General features: G+C 40.2%; 1 protein-coding gene across 1 annotated transcript in view; it reads right to left on the reverse strand.

Annotated features, from left to right (window-relative positions):
- TNRC6B (trinucleotide repeat containing adaptor 6B) overlaps nucleotides 1-22,274 on the reverse strand; it is a 244,520-nt gene that overhangs the window by 154,621 nt on the left and 67,625 nt on the right. The window contains exon 3 of the mRNA XM_034987461.1: nucleotides 19,861-19,951. Coding sequence (XP_034843352.1) covers nucleotides 19,861-19,905 — 45 coding nt within the window. The 5' untranslated portion in view covers nucleotides 19,906-19,951. The remainder of the gene's footprint in view (nucleotides 1-19,860; nucleotides 19,952-22,274) is intronic.

A 22,274-nucleotide genomic window follows, 5' to 3' on the forward strand; every position in this document is an offset into this window, starting at 1 on the left:
GATCAAGAGTTGGAAGCTTAACTGACTGAGCCACCCAGGTGCCCCTCAAGATTTTTATACATAAAATTTACACCATGTCTTTACCTTTCTCCCACTACCATTCATTCATTCAACAAACATTTACTCAGCACATATTACACACTAGGTGCTGGGCTGAGATAAAGGTGAAGAAGATAGTCGCTGCCCTCAAAAAGCTTGCAGATTATTGAGAAAGACAAACAAAAACCAGTCAGTTACCAGCATTGTATGGTGACAGATGGTAGTTACACTTGTGGTGAGCATAACTGCATAACCATCATAGCATAAGGTACAGACCTGTAGGATCACCTGAAACTAATGTAACACTGTGTGCTGACTATACCCCAATTGAAAAAAAAAAACAAAACACATGACCATACAGTGGGAGAAAGCAATGCAAGGATACAGGAAGGGCGCTTGACACAGCCTGAAGGAGTCAGACACACTAAACCAACCCTAGGCAGGCGACTTTCCTCCTCCCTAATTCAGCTAGGGAACGGGCAGGACCCACGCTGCTCCACACCAAGGTCCCTCAATTCTGAAATATGACTCAGGCCACACGCTCCTGTTGCACTCCCTCCCTCCGTCTGAACCTGGGAAGAGTTCCTCTAACTTCTAGTTCTGCTGTTTGTCCTCAGTGTCCATTTAGAGGCTTCCCTGACAGGCATATCAGTGATTTTTCTCCTTAGTGCCCTAGATGTGCTCAACACCGACTTGTTTTTAGTACATTTCTGCCCTACCAATCCCTTAACTTTTTCTCCTCTGCTCTGGGAATACAGAGCATAGCTGGAGAAAGTTACAAAACTGGTTCCTTTTCAATCCTACGCCAATTAACTTCCACTCAGTGCTCACATGTCAGCACCTGGCCTGTCTTTCTGGTGAACTTCTACTCAGCCTTCAAAGACTGGTTCAATTGTTACTTTTTCTAGGAGGCATTTTTGACAACTAGCACTTCCTCCTGGGAACTTCCCAAGGTGCTCCTTCCCACTTACCCTGCAAGGCCCAACCAGCAGCTGTTGTGATCCTTTGTTCACCCATTGCGAGTCTGCTGGTGAGTCTTGGAGAGAAACAATGTAATCTTTGTGCATCCCAGAATCTAACACAACCCTTCTTGTTGGTCATTCATTCAGCATACCTTCTAAATGCCTTCTGTGTGCTAAGCTGGGTTGAAAAACTGAATGAATGTCTGACCTACATCACATTCTTCACTCATTCATTCTGTACCTTCTCCACTCTCCTCCAAGATTCCAAACCCATCCATTAGGCATCCTCCCTAGTCTGGCCTTTCTGAAGATTATCCTGAAAGCCTATCTCACACAATCCCCTTGGTTTCTTCTTGTCTGGATTATGCAGATGAATCTGCATCTTCACCCATTTTCCCCCACTCTACTGCTCTGCCAGGCTCCCCTCACCACTTGTATTCTAAATGCATGACCTACACCATACTACCTCCTCTGGGACCTTACTGTCTAAGGAAATCTTTCTTCCTTTCCAGTAAATCCATCCCCTCGACTGACAAATACTTTATAATCTCTTCTATTCTGAAAAATTATTTTTGGCCTTGTGATACCCTCCAAATATCCTCCTGTTTTTACCCTCCCTTTCACTATCCAAATTATTAAGAGAATAAACTATACTCCGTTACTTCCATGTTCTCATCACTGATCTGGTAAAGCATTGGTTGTTACTGAAGTAACAGATAATATGATTTTATTTTTTTAAAGATTTTATTTATTTGAGGGGGGGAGCATGGGGGAAGGGGCAGAGAGAGAGAGAGAGAGAAGTAGACTCCCAACTGAGCAAGGAGGCCAACTCAGGGCTTGATCCCAGGACCCTGAGATCATCACCTGAGCAGAAGGCAGACAACCGACAGAGCCACCCAGGCGCCCCTATATGATTTTAAAAGTCAAATAATACCACCAGGCTTATAAACAAAAAATAGCACTCTCCTCTGCTGCCCCCACCCCGGACCTCTCCTTCCCCATTCTCCCAATTTAAGTCACCATATTTGTTCAAATCAATATTCAGCGCTAATAGTGCTGTTACTAAGTGAATAATAGATACAGCTGAATCATACGGAATAGTATAATTAAATTTGCTTTTCTTGTACAATTTTTTGTTTTCCCTGGAACTAACAATTACTACTTTCTCTTCTTATACTTTCTTTCAATTTGGGGGGAGGGGTTAGTATTTATTATGTATTTTTCACTAATTCATCCTCAAACTCTCCAACAGAGCTGTAAATCTCCTCCTAATAAATTCAAACACTTCAGGTAATCTATCAATTTCATTACAGTCTTGGAGACATTCCTCAGGGGTTTTCTCCTGTTCCAGTCTAGATTGTTTGCTCTCTAGGCCACTCAAGAGCTGACACTTTGCCAGGGATGTCTTTTCCCCTTCATCTCTGAAATTCCTGGCTGTCTCTCCTACCTTGGAGCATCTGTTCCCCATATCCTTTGTCTTCCTCTTTTATGGTTTACTCCCTGGTTGAGGTGGAGCATATATTCCAGTGATTTCCTGATAAAAGGTATATGGGAAGTAAATTTTTTGAGATCTTGAATGACTAAAATGTCCTTACTTTATCCATATATATAACTGACTTTTTTTTTTTACCCACATACATAACCACATACATAATCGAATCAGAAGTTCAAGTTAGCAAACCTTTTTCCCTCCACAATTTTGAAGTGATGCTGCAGTGTCTTCTAGTTCCCAGAGTTGTGATATAGAAATTTCACAGTATTCTAAATCCTAATGTTTTGGATATAACCTGTTTCTTCTCCAGAAACTTTTAGGGTCTTTTATTTCTCCTCTGTGTTCCACAAATGCAAACCCACTACTTTTTTTTTTTTTTTTTTAATTGAGCTTCTGGGTAGGCACTTGCAATCTAGAAACTCGGGCTCTTCAGGTTTAGGACAGTTTCTCTACTTATTTTGATAATTTTATCCCCTCCAGGAATTCCTTATTCAGTGTTGAATTTTCAGCATTGATCCATAAATTTTCTTCTTTTCTCTCCACTTGTACCTCTCTTTTTCTTTTACTTTCTGGAGATTCTCTCAACTTTACCTTCCAATACTTCTAACTTTTAAAAGAATTTCTGTTATTGTAACTTAATTTTTGAAAGCTCTTTCTTGGTTCTCTGAATACTCTTTTTTATTTTATTTTATTTTATTTTATTATTATTTTTTTAAGATTATTTATTTATTTATTTGAGACAGAGAGAATGAGAGAGACAGAGAGCACATGAGAGGGGGGAGGGTCAGAGGGAGAAGCAGGCTCCCAGCCGAGCAGGGAACCCGATGCGGGACTCGATCCAGGGACTCCAGGATCATGACCTGAGCTGAAGGCAGTTGCTTAACCAACTGAGCCACCCAGGCGCCCTGAATACTCTTTTTTAATAGTCCTGTTCTTATTCCATGATTATAATACCATCTTTTATCTCTGAAAATATTATAGATCTTTTTCTTTGGGTAAATACTTAGTACTTAGCAGTGTATATCAGTTTGCTAGGGATGCCACGACAAAGTACCACAGCGCGTTTGCTTTCGGTAACAGCAACTGATTGTCTCACACAGACCTGGAAGCTAGAAGTGGGACGCGAAGAAGGGCACTGGTTCCTTCAGAGGGCTGTGAGGGAAGGATTTGTTCCAGGCCTCTCCCCTTGGCTTGCAGACGGCAGCCTTCATGTTCACATGGCATTCTCCTTCTGTTTGTGTCTCTATGTGTAAATTTCCCCTTTTTATTTTTTTAAAGATTTTTCCATTTATTTGAGAGAGAGAGAGAGAAATCAGAAGTGGGGGGTAGGGGAAGAGGGAGAGGGAAAAGCAGACTCGCAGCTGAGCAAGGAGCCCAAAGCAGGGCTTGATTTCAGGACCCTGAGATCATGACCTGAGCCCAAGGCAGGAGCCTAACTGACTGAGCCACCCAGGTGCCCCTAAATTTCCCCCTTTAAAAAAGACACTAGTTGGGGCACCTGGGTGGCTTAGTTGGTTAAGTGTCTCCCTTGGGCTCAAGTCATGATCTCAGGGTCCTGGGATTGAACCCCACGTCAGGCTCCCTGCTCAGCTGGGAGTCTGCTTCTCCCTCTCCCTCTGCCCCTCCCCCTGCTTGTGCTCTCTCTCTCTCAAATAAAGAAATAAAATCTTAAAAAAAAAAAAAAAGACACTAGTCACACTGTATTACGGCCCACCCTAATGACTTATTTTAATTTGATTACCTCTGCAAAGACCCTAACTCCAAACAAGGGTCACATTCTGAGGTAATGGGGGTTAAGACTTCCAACATATGAATTTGGGGGCAAGGGCTGGACAGGGAAAATTCAGCCTCTAACAGTGGAATAGTTGGATCATATGGTAGCTATATGTTTTACTTTTTTTTTTTTTAAAGATTTTGTTTATTTATTTGACAGAGAGAGAGACAGCGAGAGAGGGAACACAAGCGGGGGAGTGGGAGAGGGAGAAGCAGGCTTCCCACTGTGCAGGGAGCCCAATGCGGGGCTCAATCCCAGGACCCTGGGATCATGACCTGAGGCGAAGGCAGCTGCTTAACAACTGAGCCACCCAGGCGCCCCTATATGTTTAACTTTTTAAGAAAAAGTCTCTGTTTTCCAAAGTGGCTGCAGCATTTTATCTCCCCACCAGCAGTGTATGTGAGTTCCAGTTCTTTGTATCTCACCAACACTTGGTATGATAAATCTTTTTAACTTTACCCATTCTAATTGTGACTTTAATTACATTGACATTGAACATCTTTTCATGAGCTTTTTGCCATCCATTCTCTGGTAAAGTGTTGTTCAAATTTCTGACCATTCTTTTAAGCAGCTTTAGTTCTCTCTCTCTTTTTTTTTTTTTTTGAGTAAGCTCTATGCCCAATGTGGGGCTTCAACTCATAACCCCAAGATCGAGAGTTGCATGCTCTACCGAGTCAGCCAGGCACCCCTAAGTATCTTTACTGAGATATAATTTACATACCATAAGGCTCACCTGTTGAAAGTATACAATTCAATGGCTTTTAATATATTTACAGAATTGTGCAATTATCACCACAATCCAATTTTAGAACATTTCTATCATCTCAATTTGTACTTACTGCCAGTCGCTCCCCATTTTGCCCTCCCTTCACCCTCCTTTCCAGCCCCAGATAACGGCTAATCTACTTCTGTCTCTACAGATTTGCCTATTCTGAACATTTCATGTATAAATGAAGTCATACAATGTGTGCTGTTTTGTGTCCGTCTGCTTTCCCTGAGCATAATGCTTTCAAGTTTCATCCTTGTTGTAGCATATATCAGTACTTCATTCTCTTTTATTGCTGAATACTATCCAGTTATATGGATATACCATTTTGTTTATCTAAAGCATCAGCTGAGGGACATCTGGATTATTTCCACTTTTTTGCTATTATGAATAATGCTATTATAAACACTTGTGTACAAATTTCTGTGTGGACACATGCTTTCATTTCCCTTGGGTGAATACCCAGGAGTGGAACTGCTAGGTCATGTGATAACTCTATGTTCAACTTTTTGAAGGAAGGACTACCAAACTGTTGCTCAAAGCAGCTGCACCATTTTCCATGTCCACTAGCAGTGTCCAAGGGTTCAAATTTTTCCACATCCTCGCCCACACTTGTTACTGTCTGTCCCTTTGACAGCAGCCATCCCAGCAGGTGTGAAGTGGTATGTCACTGTGGTTTGGGTTTGTAGTTCCCTAATGAGTAATGATGTTGAGTATTTCTTCATGGGCTTACTGGCCACTTGAATATCTTCTTTGGATAAATGTCTTCCAATTCTTTGCTCATTTTTTAAATTGGGTTTTTTGGGGTTTTTTTTTCCTATTATAGAGCTTTGAGAGTTTTTAATAGATTCTAGATACAAGTCCTTTTTCAGGTAGATGCTTTTCATGTATTTTCTCCCAGTCTGTGGCTATCTTTTCATTCTCATTAACAGCATCTTTCAAAGAGCAGAAGTTCTTAATTTTGATGTAGTACAATTTATCAATTTTGATTTATTTATTTTAAAAAGATTTTATTTTTTAAGATTTATTTATTTGAGAGAGAGAGAGAGAGCACCGAGGAGCAGCGGGGAGAGAGAGAGAAACTTCAGCAGACCCCATGCTGAGTGTGGAGCCCGACATGGGGCTGGATCCCATGATCCTGAAAGTACGACCTGAGCCAACCAAGAGTTGGATCTTAACTGACTAGGCCACCCAGGGGCCCCACAAATATTTTATTTTTAAGTTATCTCTACACCCAATGTGGGGCTCAAACCTACAACCCTGAGATCAAGAGTCACACACTGTATGACTGAGCCAGTCAGGAGCCCCAGACAATTTATCAATTTTTAAAATTTATTGGTTGTGCTTTTGCTGTGGTATCTAAGAAATCTTTGCCTAGCCACAGATTTTCTCTTACATCTTCTACTAGAAGCATTATAGTTCTATGCTTTACATTTAGATCTAAGGTCCATTTTCAGTTAATTTTTTTAAAAAGATATTTATTTATTTGACAGAGAGAGACACAGTGAGAGAGGGAACACAAGCAGGGGGAGTGGGAGAGGGAGAAGCAGGCTTCCCGCTGAGCAGGGAGCCTGATGTGGGGCTCGATCCCAGAAACTTGGGATCATGACCTGAGCCAAAGGCAGACGCTTAACGATTGAGCCACCCAGGTGCCCCCATTTCCAGTTAATTTTTATATATGCTATGAGATCTAGATCTATGTTCATTTTTTTTTTGCATATGGATATCCAATTGCTCTAACACCATTTGTTGAAAAAATATCCTTTCTCCACTGAATTGCCGCCACAAAATTGCCTTTTTCAAATATCATTTGTCCATATATGTGTGGGTCTATGTCAGAATCTCTCTTCTATTCCACTGGCCTAATTTGTCTTTTTCCCAATACCACAGGGTCTTGATTATTGTAGCTTTATAAAAAGTTCTGAAATCATGTAGTATTGGCACTCCAACTCTGTTCTACTCAAAAGCTGTTTTGATCATTGTTATAAGTTGAATAGTGTCCCCCCAGCCCCACCAAAAAGATGTTGGAGTCTTAACTCCAATACTTCAGAATGTGACCTTATTTAAGATGGGGTCTTTACAGAGGTAATCATAAAGTTATTAGAGCAGGCTCTAATCCAATATGACTGGTGTCCTTTTATAAAAAGGGGGAAATTTGGACACAAAGACAGAAATGCATGCAGGAAGAATGCCATAGGAAGACTGGGTTGTGCTGCAGTAAGGCAAGAAGCTAGAAGCCAGAAGCTAGGAGAGGCCTGGAAAAGACCCTCCCCTGGTCCCTTCACATGGAACAAGGCCCTGCCAACACCCTCATCTTGGACTTCTGGTCTCCAGAACTGTGAGACAATACATTTCTGTTGTTTAAGCCACTCAGTATGTGGTACTTTGTTAGAGCAGCTCCAGCAAACTAATACAGCTGTTCTATGTCTTGTGCATTTCCATATGGATTTATAAGTCAGCTTTTTCACTTCTACAAGAAAGTCTGCTAAGATTTTGATAGGGATTGAACTGACTCTATAGATCAATTTGGGGAGAAGCAACATCTAAACAATATTGAATCTTCTGACCCATAAACAGGTATATTTCTCCATTTATTTAGGTTGACTTTATTTTCTCTTGGCAATGTTTTGTGGTTTTCAGCGTATGTACAATGCTGAATAGAAGGCGGGGGGAACAGCAGATATCTTGTTGTTCTTCATCTTAGAAGTAAATCATTCAGTCTTTCACCATTAAGTTTAACTGTAGGATCTTCATAAAAGCCCTTTATCAGGTCAAATAGTTCCTTTCTATTCCTAGTTTCCTGACAGTTTTTATCAGGAATGGATGTGGCATTTGTCAAATGCTTTGTCTGCATCTGTTGAGTTGATCATATGGTTTTTCTTTTTTAATTTGTTAACGTGATGAATTACATACTGATTAATTTCTGAATGCTCAACCAACCCTGCATTCCCAGGAAAAATCCCACCTGGTCATGTATTATCATATGCTCAAATTTTGTTTAGAATTGTTATACCTACTTCATGAGAGATCCTATTCTGTCATTTTCTTTTCTTGCCAAGTCTTTGGTTTTGATATCAAAGTAATGCTGACCTCACAGAAGGAGTTGGGAAGTATCCCCTTCTCTTCAAGTGAGATTATACTAATTTACATATAACTTGGAACCTTACAATAGTATTCTTCCATCTTCCCCCTCTTAGCCTTTAGGCTGCTGTTAGTGTACATTACATAGATATGAACCCACAACGTGTGTGTAGCTTTTATTCAAACAATCAGTTCTCTTTTAAAGAGATTTAAGTAATAGGTCTTCTGTATCTACCCAAGTCATTTCCATTTCCTGAGCTCTTCATTTCTTTGCATAGATTTGCATTTCCATCTGGCATCCACTTCCTTCTCCCTTCCACATTTCCTATAGTATGGAAGGGTATGCTGATGATGAATTATTTCAGCTTTTGTGTGTCTGAAACAGACTTTATTTAGCCTTCATTCCTGAAAGAAATTTCGCTGATTACAAAATTCAAGGTTAACAATTTTTCTTTCAGTACTTTATAGACCACTGTCTTCTTTGCATTGTTTCCATAGAGAAATCCTTATCTTTGTTCCTCTGTTAACAGTGTCTTTTGTCCTCTGGTTTTAAGATTTTCTCTATCACTGGTTTTGAGTAATTTGATTATGATATGCTTTGGTGTGTTTTCTTCATGTTTCAGGAACATTTAACTTCTTGGATCTCTGGGTTTACAGTTTTTATCAAATTTGGGGCCAATATTTCTTAGATTTTTTTTTTTTCTGCTCCCTTCCCTCTTCTTCAGAGACTATAATTACATGTATATTAGGTTCCCTGAAGTTGTCTATAGCACACTGATCATCTTTCCATATTTTGCTCTTTACTCTTTTTTCTCTCTGTGTTTTGTGCTGGATATTTTCTATTAGTATGACTTTAAATTCTCTAATCTTTTATTCTGCAATGTCTAATCTGCCACTAATATCATCCAGTATATTTTTCATCTCAGACATTATAGTTTTCAACTTTAGAAATTTGAGTCTTCTTAAAAAATATCTTTCATTTTTCTACATGATTTTTTGAATATCTGAAATACAGTTGTAATAAGTATTCTGATATTCCTGTCTGCTAATTTTAATCTGTGTCAGTTGTGGGTTGACTTCAATTAATTGATTTTTTTCCCTTCACTATGGTCTGTATTTTCCTGATTTTTACATGTCTGATAATCTTTGCTTAGATACCAGACATTGTGAATTTTACTTTGCTGAGTACTGAATATTCTGGATTCCTTTAAGTATTTTTGAGCTTTGTTCTGGGACACAGTTAGATTACTTTGAACAGTCCGTTCCTTTTGTCTCTTGCTTTTAGGATGTGCTAGGCTGGACCAAAGTAGTGTTTAGTTCAGGGCTAATCATTCCCTACCAATGAGGTGAGGACTCTGTTAGTGCCACTACTGAGGGCTCTACCAATGCTCCATGAATTATGAGGTTTTCCAGAGTGTAGAAAGAGGCAGTATTATGGGCACGGTTTCTTTTAATCCTCTTGAATTGGTGCCCCACCCTGCCCCAGCCATGAATAGTCTCCTCATATACATGTGCCCGAAAGTATTCTGCTGAATACTCAGGATGAACCCTCCACAGATCTCCAGAGTTCACTCTGTGTGTAACTCTTCCCTCTCTAGTATTCTGGCCAGATCTCTAGGTGCCTTAGTCTCTCCAGACCCTCAGCAAGGCTGCCTGACCCTGAAATCATGACCTTCCCTGCACTGCAGCCTGGAAGCTCTCTCAAGCCAATATGCAGGCATAGTCAGAGGACTCACCTTATTTGTTTTCCATTTCTCAGTGATCACTGCCCTTCATTACCTAATGTCCAGTTTAAACTGTTGTTTCAGATATATAGATTATTTTTTCTATTTTTAAGTGATTATTTCCAGTGGGAAGATGAATTCTGTCCCTGATACTCCATCTTTCCCAGTAGCAGAAGTCCCAATAACTTTAAAAAAAATGTGTTATTTTAGGAGCATCTGGTTGGCTCAGTTGGTGGAGCATGCGACTCTTGACCTTAGGGTTGTAAGTTCAAGCCCCATGGTGGGTGAGGAGATTACTTAAAAAATAAAATCTTATACAAAATTGTGGTATTTTAACCATTTTTACATGTACAGTTCAGCAGTATTAAGTATGTTCACATTAGCATGCAACCATCACCACCATACATCTCCAGAGTTTTTTCCATCTTCCCAAACTATACTTTCCATTCCCCTCTCCCTTCAGTCCCTGGCAACCACCACACCACTCTCTATTTCTATGACTTTGACCACTCCAGGTCAAATTTTTGTGACTGGCTTATTTCACTAAGCATAATGTCTTCAAGGTTCATGCGCATTGATGTACCTCTTTGTTCATCCATTCATCTGTCAATGGACACTGGGTTGGTTCTATTTCTTGGCCATGTGAATTAAGGCGGCTATGAACATAGGTATGCAAATATCTGATAAAGTTGCTATTTTCAATTATTTCTTCTTCTGTTTTAATTAATTTTTAATTTTAATTCCAGTACAGTTAACATACAGTGTTATATTAGTTTCAGGTATACTGTATAGTGATTTAACAATTCTATACATTACTCAGTGTTCGTCCTGATAGAGACAGAGAGCACACAAGCAGGGGGAGTGGCAGGCAGAGGGAGAAGCAGGCTCCCCACTGAGCAAGAAGCCTGATGTGGGACTCGATCCCAGGACCCTGGGATCATGACCTGAGCTGAAGGCAGACGTTTAACCGACTGAGCCACCCGGGCATCCCCCTGCTTTCAATTCTTAATGTTTTTTTTATTACTAAGTGGAATATCCTTTGCACTTACTATCCCTATTTCTCTTTGTCCTCTAAGTAACAGTTCATAGTAGCCATCTTTCAAAAAGCCACTTTTTGAAAATCTCCTCTGCCTTATGCTAGACTACACTCTCCATTTCTTTTCTTCTCGCTTACCCAATCTCAAAGCCTTTGAATTATGTCTTTGACTTAGAAACCTTTTCTCTCATATTGTTATCTGAAAGCTTCCTTTACATCATTTAGGCATTAGCTCAAGTGCATCTCTTTGAACAGAACTCAGCTAAAAGAGCTTCATCTCAGGGTTGTCAGTTTGAGCCATGCAATGAGCTCCACGCTGTGCATGGAGCCTACTTAAAAAAAAAGTCCAATTTTTAAACTTAGTACTACTTCATTGAACAAACATACTATAATTTGTTTATTCATTCACCTGTTGATGGACAGTTAAGCTATGTCTGGTTTGGGGCTGTTACAAATAAAGCTACCATGAATGTTCTCACTTAAGTCTTTTTGTGAACCTATGCAGTCATGTGTATTTAGGTATACACCTAGAAGTGGAATGTCTGGGTTATAGGTTAGGCATACGCTTACATTTTTTAAAAGATTTTATTTATTTGTTTATTTTAGAGAGAGAGAGAGAGAGTATGGGGGAGAGAGACAAGTAGATTCCATGCTGAGCGTAGAGCCTGAGGCAGGGCTCCATCCCATGACCTGAGATCACGACCTGAGCCAAAACCAAGAGTTCAACGCTCAACTGACTGAGCAACCCAAGCACCCTGTATATTTAAATTTAAAGATTTATTTATTTATTTATTTAAATTTGAGAGAGAGAGTGTGTGTGCAAGCAGGGGAAGGGGCACGGGGGAGAGAGAGAATCTTCAAGCAGACTCCCCACTGAGCATGGAGCCCAATGCAGGACTCAATCCTGGGACCCCGAGATCATGACCTGAGCCAAAATCAAGAGTTAGACACTCAACCAACTGAGCCATCCAGATGCTCCTGTTTAACTTTATTAGATATTTGAGAAACAGTTTCTAAAGTAGTTGTATCATTTGATACTCTTCTCTAACAATGTATGAGAGTTCCAGTTGCTCCACATTCTTGCCACACTTGGTATGTTCAGTCTTCCAAACTTTGTTGAGTATATAATAATATCACATTAGTTGTTTTTTTTTTAAGATTTATTTATTTGAGGTGGGGGAGGGGCAGAGGGAGAGGAATAGTGAGTCCCAAGAAGACTCCATGCTGAGAGCAGAGCCCGACATTGGGCTTGATCTCACGACCCTGAAATCATGACCTGAGCCGAAACCAAGAGTTGGACGCTTAACCAACTGTGCCACCCAAGCACCCCAATATCACATTAGTTTTAATTTGCACTTCCCTTATGAATAATGTTGAAAACCTATTTTTATGGCCATTTGCGTACCTTATTTTGTGAAATAACTATTTATGTCTTTTGTATTTTTTAGTTGTTTGATCTTTCTGATTTTTAGAAATTCTATATATATTCTAGATATGAGACCTTTATTAGATAAATGTATTATTGCAAGTAGCTTTTCCACATTCTTTTTTTTTTTTTAAAGATTTTATTTATTTATTTGAGAGGGAGAGAGTGAGAGACAGAGAGCACGAGAGGGAAGAGGGCAGAGGGAGAAGCAAACCCCCTGCCGAGCAGGGAGCCCGATGTGGGACTCGATCCCGGGACTCCAGGATCATGACCTGAGCCGAAGGCAGTCGCTTAACCAACTGAGCCACCCAGGCGCCCAGCTTTTCCACATTCTTAATGCTGTCAGCATGTTAGCAGATGTTTAAATTTTTTAAATGAAATTCAACTGAGCAACTGTTCTTTTTTATGGTTCATGCTTTTTGCAATCCTCCTAAGGTCAGAGAGACATCTCTCTCTCTCTCTCTCTTTTTTTCATAGAGACAGCTCTTATGTTGTTTTCCAAAAGCTTTACAGTTTTAGCCCTCACATTTAGGTCTTTGATCCATCTCAAATTAGGTTTCATGTATGGTGTGTGGCATAGCAATCATGGCTCATGTATTTCCATATGGTTACCTGGTTGCTCCAGCACCATTTATTGAAAGATCTTCCTTTCCATGGGGCTCCTGGGTGGCTCAGTCGGTTAAGTGTCTGCCTTCGGCTCAGGTCATGGTCCCAGGGTCCTGGGATGGAGTCCCACATCGGGCTCCCTGCTCAGTGGGGAGTCTGCTTCTCCCTCTGCCTCTGCCTCTGCCTCTACCCTGCTTGTGCTCTCTCTCACTCTATCTCAAATAAATAAAATCTTTAAAAAAAAGAAAGACCCTTTTTTCCCTCATTGAATTACATTAGTCTTTTGAAAAACCCTTTTAAAAATTCTAGGTTTAAAAGAATCAATTGTACAACTTCAGGATGGGCAAGACTGCATACTGGATAATGTGGTTGACTTTGAGACATAGTAGCACTTCCCCCTTAGCAACAGAACCTATAAATTTTAGCTAACACATATGCTAACATCATTTGAAGTTTATTGTGGCCATGTCGTTAAATTCTGGTCAAAGAAATATAAAAGCACAGTTGAATGTGCAACTTTCATGAAGTCTTTCAAGGTAAGTGACAAATTCTCTCTTTTTTGCTAGATGGAATACAAATGTGATGGCTGGGGCTGGAGAGAAAACAGAATTTTCTATTTTTATAAATTAGGGAAATTTTTTAAGATATAGAAAAAAGTACAGAGAATAAAATAACAAACACACCCATGTAACCACCACTCAGATTTAACGTATTTGCTTCATCATATTTGCTTCAGATTTCTCCCTCTTTTTTTTATATTTTTATTATTTTTATTATTATGTTATGTTAATCATCACACATTACATCATTAGTTTTTGATGTAGTGTTCCATGATTCATTGTTTGCGTATAACCCAGTGCTCCATGCAGAACGTGCCCTCTTTAATACCCATCACTGGGCTAACCCATCCTCCCACCCCCCTCCCCTCTAGAACCCTCAGTTTGTTCCTCAGAGTCCATAGTTTCTCATGGTTCGTCTTCCCTCTTTTTTTAAAGAAATAAAAATACAGATACAGTGAAGAGTTGAGGGCCCCTGTGTAGCCAGCCCTTTCCAAGCTCAATCTTTTTCCTCCCTCCCCAGATGCAACCCTACTCTGAAGTTTGTGTATGTCTTACCTTTCAGAGACAACTTTAAGAATTCACTGGTTCGGCCTCCTCTGAGTGCCCTTAGTTCAGCTGTGGTCTGTGCACTACTGGTTTAGGGATCACCTGGGGCACTTGGAAAATACAGAGATCCCAGGTTCCCGACTCTTGAGATCCTGTTTCAGAAAGTCCAGGGCGGGCCTGGTCACCTTCATCTTATTATTACTTTATTATTTTTTTTTTCACTTACACTTAAAAAAGCATGCCAGGTACAAATCAAAACCACAATGAGATAGTATTTCATATTCACTAGAATAAAAAATACATACAATAACAAATTGGTGAGGATATGGACAAATTAGAACCCTTATACACTTCTGGTGGGAATATAAAATGGTATACCCATTTGGAAAACAGTTTGGCAGTTCTTCAAAAAATGAAACACAGGGCGCCTAGGTGGCTCAGTCGTTCAGCGTCTGCCTTCGGCTCAGGTCATGATCCCAGGGTCCTGGGATCGAGTCCCGCATCGGGCTCCCTGCTTGGCGGGAAGCCTGCTTCTCCCTCTCCCACTCCCCCTGCTTGTGTTCCTGCTCTCGCTATCTCTCTGTCAAATAAATAAATAAAATCTTTAAAAAAAAAAAAAATGAAACACCAAGTTACCATATGATCTGGCAATTCCACTCCTGGTTATTCACCCAAGAGAAACGAAGGCACAAAACCTTATAAGGAATGTTCACAGCAGCATTATTCATATGCACAAAGCACCCACTCTCCTTGTATGCATTCTTCTACACCAGGCGACCTTTCTAAGGAGTTTCTCTGATATAAGTAAACAGAATTGATTACTCTTCATGTAACTTCTTCAGGATGGAGGACTGAACTTAGCATGGACTTTGGAGTGAGACTTGGAATCCAATGCAATTTATGTTGTTTGCCAGCTATGAAAACAAAGGGGAAAATACCTATCCTGCATAGTTTCTTTCCCAGTCTGCTCTTAAAATACCAAAAGCCATAAGATCTTGTTATAATTTGCTAAATTAGATTCAGTCTCAGATAGAGATATCCTAAACTTAAAGAAGCAAAAGACTTGGGACGCCTGGGTGGCTCAGTCGGTTAATCATCTGACTCTTGATTTCAGCTCAGGTCATGATTTCAGAGTAGTGAGATCAAGCCCCACATTAGGGTCCACGATGGGCTTGAAGCCTGCTTAAAATTCTCTCCCTCCCTATTATGTTGAGTGAAATAAGTCAAACAGAGAAAGACATGTATCATATGATCTCACTGATATGAGGAATTCTTAATTGCAGGAAACAAACTGAGGGTTGCTGGAGTGGGGGGTGGGGTGGGAGGGATGGGGTGACTGGGTGATAGACACTGGGGAGGGTATGTGCTCTGGTAAGCTCTGTGAATTGTGCAAGACTGTTGAATCTCAGATCTGTACCTCTGAAACAAATAATGCAATATATGTTAAGAAAAAAAAAGAAGAAGAAGGTAGCGGGAGGGGAAGAATGAAGCGGGGGAAATCAGAAGGGTAGACGAATCATGAGAGACGATGGACTCTGAAAAACAAGCTGAGGGTTCTAGAGGGGAGGGGGGTGGGAGGATGGGTTAGCCTGGTGGTGGGTATTGAGGAGGGCACATTCTGCATGGAGCACTGGGTGTTATGCACAAACAATGAATCATGGAACACTTCATCTAAAACTAATGATGTAATGTATGGGGATTAACGTAAGAATAAAAAAAAAAATCTAAAAAAAAAAAAAAAAGATTCTCTCCCTCCCTCCCCCTTTATCCCTCCCCCTCCACTGCCCCACCCGACTCACTCTCTTTCTAAAAAAAAAAAAAAAAAAGCAAGCAAAAGACTTAGTCTAAATTGTCTCATTTAATTCTTTGATATAAAGCCAATCAACAGATCACTTTATTCTTTGTAGACAAAGACTACATTTATTCATTTATTACTTTGATAACAGTAAAGAGAACATTGTAACTAAAATGTTTGCTTCCTGATTCATTGTTTTTTTATTTATGGTAATTAATAAAGACACATGGGCACTTAAATCCATAGCTATAATTCTTAAACTCTAGAGCTTATTTGTTTTTATTGTTTTATTATAAAATGCTTAACTATATAAAGAAGTACAGAGAATGAGATCACAAATACTCAACTGCTCAGTTCTATGATAATTTTTACTATGCTTGCCAGATTTCACTTAAAAAATAAACATTCCAAGCCTATAGCTGCAGAATCTCTACAACTAGTAAACCAACACCAACTCGTTTAGAGTATCAACCTAAATTATACTAAATGTAAAGTGAGAAATAGCTGTGCAGTTGAAATTAAAAATTCTGATCCATCCTTGGTAAGAAATATAGCGGAAGATCAGCATTGACTGGAGACTGTCCCAGGAGTCTTGGCTGTTGTCTCCTGTTTCATATGTCCTTTCATGGGATCTACTTGCTTGTCTGTGGTCCCTGCCACCTGACTCAGAGAACTCAAGACCTAATGGAAATCAGGCCACAGGCTGGGTTGGGCCAATCAGATTCTCCTTCTTTACAGAGAATTTGAGTGTCGAGATGCAGATATTCTAGTGTGTCCTCTACATTAACACTAGTTGTTATGAGAGTAAATCATAAAGTAAAATGCACATCTCACCTCCATGCTTTAGAAACCTATTGCCTGTTCTTGAACTCCTTAGCCTAAGATAATCTTAGATAATGGTCTTCGTCATTCCCTCCTCTTCAGCTGGAACCCAACACTCTAATCACTATTAAAGATGAGCTCAAATTTTCTCCTTGTCCTCCCTCTGAGAGGTGGAATCTGTTTCTCTTCCCCTTGAATCTGGGGTAGCCCTGGGACTGGCTTTAATTCACCAGAAGATGGGGAAAGGGAAGCTGTTTGACTTCTAAGGCTGCAGCTTCTGCATGCTTGCAGTACTCCCTCTTGGATCCCAGTCGCCATGCTGTGAGAAACATTCCAAGCCATGTACACAGGTCATATGGAGGAGATCCTTGATGCTCAGGTCAACAGCCTCAAGCTGAGCTGCCAGCTGCCAGCCATGTAAGTGAGCCATTTTGGATGTTTCTGACCAGTTGGGCCTCCAGATGACTGCAGCCCCCCCAGTACCACTCTGGAGCAGAACTGCCCTATAGAGCTCAGTGAATCACTGATCATGAGAGATAATCAAAAGCTGCGGTGGTGATTTTATTTATATATATATTTTTTTTTCCTCTATTATTAATATCTTATCTCAGTACCTTTGTCACCATTAATGAACCAATACTGACACATTATTATTAGCTAAAATCCATACTTTATTCAAATTTTCTTAGTTCTTACCTAACATTCTTATTCTATTCCAGGATCTCACCTAGAATATTGTATTACATTTAGTCATGATGTCCCCTTAGACTCCTTTTGGCTGGGACAGTTTCTCAGACGTATCTTGTTTTCTCTTGACAGTTTTGAGGGTAGTCTTGGTCAGGTATTTTGTAGGACATCCCTCTGTCAGGATCTGTCTGATGTTTTTCTCATGATCAGAGTGGGACAACGGGTTTTGGGGAAGAAGACCACTGAGGAAAGGTACCATTTCAGCCCATCACATCAACAGTATGTACTATAAACATGACTTACCTGTCGATGTAGACCATCTGGTTGAGATGCTGTTTGTCAGGTTTCCCCACTATGTGAAGCCACACTTAAGGAATGGGGACTTAGGCTCCACATCCTTCAGGGTGAAGTATCTACATAAATTATTTGGAATTCTTCTGCCCAAGAGATTGTGATAGTGGTTTTAAACCACTAATTTTTGGTGTGGTTTAATACACAGCAAGATATCAGGGCGCCTGGGTGGCTCAGATGGTTAAGCGCCTGCCTTCGGCTCAGGTCATGATCCCAGGGTGCTGGGATCGAGCCCCGCATTGGGCTCCCTGCTTGGTGGGGAGCCTGCTTCTCCCTCTCCCTCTACTGTTCCCCCTGCTTGTGCTCTCTCACTCTCTATCAAATAAATAAATAAATAAAATCTTAAAAAAAAAAATACACAGTAAGATATCTGAAATGCACTCAAATCTTTTCACCATCTCCTGTTAGACTTCACCATTTATATATGCGACATATGCTTCATTCTGCTTATAATGCCCTTCCCACCTCCACCCACCCACTCACCAGCCAACCAGTAAAAATGAACAAAAACCCCTTATTTTTCCAACAAAACTCCAGTGTCACCTATCATGAAGCTTATCCAGAAGGAATTCTTTGCTTTGACCTAGCTCCTAATACCACACAGTTAACACCACTATCATTGCCCTTACGGTATGGTTCCCTCCCTCAACTAGACTATAAGTTCCCAACATGCAGAGACCCTGCCTTATGTAACTCTGCACACCCTACCTGGGACCATCAGCACATACCTGGTAAGTGTTTGTGAATTATGTAATTAACTGAATGACCATAAAGGTGTATTATTTTTTTAATAATACCTCAATTTAAAAGAATAAAAGAGAGAGCATAAATAAACAGCTATAGTCCAAGATGTGTCAGTAAATCTACACTAGAACTGGAGCCTACCTCGTGATGCACAGTTCCACTGTGCAAGAGCTAGACCAGGCACTAAGAAAACTGATCACTGCATTTAGTGAGTCAAAGCCACATATAACAGACAAAATAGTTTCTGTTTTCAGATCAGTGTGACAACATAGGCACATAAATACTAAATAAATTAGATCACACGAGTCTCTTTCTAAGGGAATCAGGCCAACGAAGTCCATATCCTCGCCTTTGGATTTCCTGATATGTCATCAAAGACTTTTTACAGAACATAATTTTCATATTTAACTTCTAAAGTGTGGAACAATGAGACAGATTCATGGGTAACTGTGTTAGTGCTATTCAATTTTCTCTTTTACATACACAGCAGGGAAATTAAATAAGCCCTGAAGTGGTCCTTGGGAAAAATATAAGGAATAGTCACTGTGTCTCCAAAGGATACAAGGGCTTCTGAAGTTTTACATTAATACTAACTCTGTCAACTTGTCTTCCTTCAGTATTTACAATAGCGGCTTTCACTAAAACAGTAGAATGCTCTGCGAGAAAGTGATTAGGTCATACAAAACTGCATTCTAGTGACCAGGGGAAAAAAGCCCTCCCACAGAAAGTACCAGCAGCACTGGCAGCAGCAAAAAGACTCCCCTCAGGAAGGTCCAGGGCAGCAGACTGGGCACTGTCCAGGACACAGTGTGAGATAGCCTTGGAGTGCCCAGGAAGGACTAGGGACAACTTTGAAAGGAGAGAGACATAAAGGTGACACTGAGGGTCCCCATATGACCAGGCAGAGAAAAAGCCCAGGAGAGTCAGGACATGGAGCCAGATATAGAGATATACATAAGCACACAGATAACAATTTATATACAGGGTTTGACAACGGTTAACATTCATTCACGCCTTAGCTTGAAAACCCAGACCTAACAAATTACCGTTTAAAAATTTATAGTAAAAAATGTGTAAAAAATTATTGATAATGTCTCTGTGCAGCAGGAATAAGGGACAGGCTTTTTACCTTACACACTTCTGACTCATTTTAATTTCTTAAAATAAGAATATAGAACTTGCACAATAAAACATTAAAAGATAAAGTGCTACCATTGCACAAACAAAGCATAAAGTTCTCTATGAGTTCAGTAAAATTGGTTTTAAATTGGTCATGGAGCACAAAATGGCTATCAAGAAGAAAAAAAAAATCTTCTCAACCTTAGGTTAGGTTTTAATTTAAATCAGGCTAGTTTCTAAATTCACCTAAAACAAAACACCCACTCTACTCACCCACTACCTGTTTTTAATTTCTACCCAAAGTGTTTGCATCTTTAGTAATTCACTGACCTTGGAACTGCTTTCTTCCGACACTTCTCCCTCATTGGTTTGCATGGGAACAGACTCTGTGCAAAACTCTGCAGAAACACACAAATACTGCCTAAAAGAGGTAAGAGGAGAAAAAAAAGGAATTCAGTGCAAAAATCAGTTTTTCAAAGATTAGATTGAAACTGGATCACCAAAGGAGGCAATGACCTTAAGTAATGTGTGGGTGTGTACACATCTTTGGTAAGAAGGGAAGGAGAGAGGTAGGAGGGAATTTTCCCTACCTTAGGGGAGGATAGTTAGGAAAGGTTGAAGACACTGGGGTATTAAACAGTTCTAGATTTCTTTCTTCTTTTTTCTTGATTTTTGGCAGAGGTGACAGTGAAGATCTTCAGCAATTCATACAGTACAAACAGTGACCCGTCAGAAAGGACGCCCACCTATTTAAAGCAGTGGGCCAGCTGTTAGGCTGTAGCAGGTCATGCTGCCCACATATTACAACAGGCTACTGAAACTGGCCGGGTTTCCTGGGTTTATCATTTATGTTCAATATTTGTGGTATATTTTTTAACTGAAATTATGGTACACGCTAATGGTGGATCCTACTTTTTTAAGAGGATTTGCTTAATGAACTAAATATCAATTAATTTATTTTTACACGAGAACAGGCTGTCCTAGGGCAAAACAATAAAAAGTAGTAATTTTTCCTCTAAGAATAAAATGAGTCAAGTTGGGTTAAAATTTTATGAATTAAAATGTACCAAAAGGAAACGACTAATAAAGTGTATGTAACATTCAAATTTTCATTCAGTATGTAATTCCTGAGGAATAATTACTCAAACTGACACAAAACAAATCTCCATCACATTACAGGTAATCAATGTTTTAAAATCTTTCTAATATTTTATTTTATTCTTTTTAAAAGATTTTAAAGAAGCTTCTCCCTCTCCCACTCCCCCTGCTTGCTTGTGTTCCCTCTCACTGTGTCTCTGTCAAATAAATACAAATCTTTAAAAAAAAAATAAAAGGTTCATACCTACAAAATATAAAAGCTAAAAAGATGCTTGCCCCAGGATGTGTGTGTGCAGAGACTCTCTTTATAAATGCAGCAGCCTGGAGATATGGTGTGGAAATCTGTTTCCTCATCTGCTGGGTGGGAGAGGAGTATCAAAATATCTACTGTGCTCACCTAATGAGGTTTTTTGGGAATCATTGTGTATTTATGTGACATGAAACGTAAAATTGGTACAGTGGGAGCTCTGTTAATCAAGCCCCATTCACTCACTCCAGATGAACTGACACTGCCCATTCCCAGTGTGAAACAGATGCTCACCGCAAGGGAAACAGGCTTTCTCTAGCTGGTTTTGCCCCTCATCTGTTTATGACAGTTGTGCAAAAATAAACTTGCTCTTTCTATGAAAATTAAATTGACAGCACTGGAAAAAGTCAGGAAGCTACTCAGAAGGATGTCGTATGCAAACTGCTTCACAAATGTCCTTAAGCTCTCATTCTACTTTACAGAAATAGAGACTGTATTTCATAAATGATGCATTATACGGACAGCGGACAGAGAAAGACACCCCAATGATTTCTGTGCCATTTCCATTTGAATGTGCTTGGAAAGAGGAACCTCCTTCACCTCTCCCGAGGTCTCCCTCCTGGCTCTTCTCCACAGGTACAGGTTCCACCCCGGAGGATCCTTTCTGAATGGTGAGATCAGAGGGAGAAACAGGGTACGTGAGCTCAGCCCTTTTCTCTTCCTTTTGGGAGCCAGCTGTCCCCAGGGAGCATGCACTTTCCTCTGCTCTTGTTCCCCTAAATGCAGGCCCCTCACAATTACCTGGGACTAGGTAAGCCTGTTGAATATTGAGTTCAGTGCTAGGAAGTTCACTTGCCTATAGATGTACGCCAATATAGCTTTATTAGTAACAGAGATGATATTTCGGTCTCTCAAATGCCCTACTCTTTTATTTCTCAGTTGGTATAGAACTCAGCCAAGGGAAAAAGAGTGCTATTTATTGGGTCTCTCAAAGACCCTAATATCTGGTATGTGAAACTAAAGGTTTTTTTTTTTTTAAGATTATTTATTTATTTATTTGACAGAGAGAGACACAGCGAGAGAGGGAACACAAGCAGGGGGAGTGGGAGAGGGAGAAGCAGGCTCCCCGCAGAGCAGGGAGCCCAATGCGGGGCTTGATCCCAGGACCCTGGGATCATGACCTGAGCTGAAGGCAGTTGCTTAACCAACTGAGCCACCCAGGCGCCCGAAACTAAAGTTTTGATAAATACGCATGAAGGAAAATTTGGGGAGTAAAATGCATGTGGAATTTCTAAGGCTTCTGTTGGGGCAGGACTTTGGGCCTCGGTCTTTTTAACGAGGGAGCAACGTGTTTCAATCTTGTAGAGGTTTTCATGAGGCCACATGCATTTTTACTGTC

Source organism: Mirounga leonina, unplaced genomic scaffold (assembly GCF_011800145.1).
Source record: "Mirounga leonina isolate KUSES-001 unplaced genomic scaffold, KU_Mleo_1.0 Mir_418, whole genome shotgun sequence".
Classification (NCBI taxonomy): domain Eukaryota; kingdom Metazoa; phylum Chordata; class Mammalia; order Carnivora; family Phocidae; genus Mirounga; species Mirounga leonina.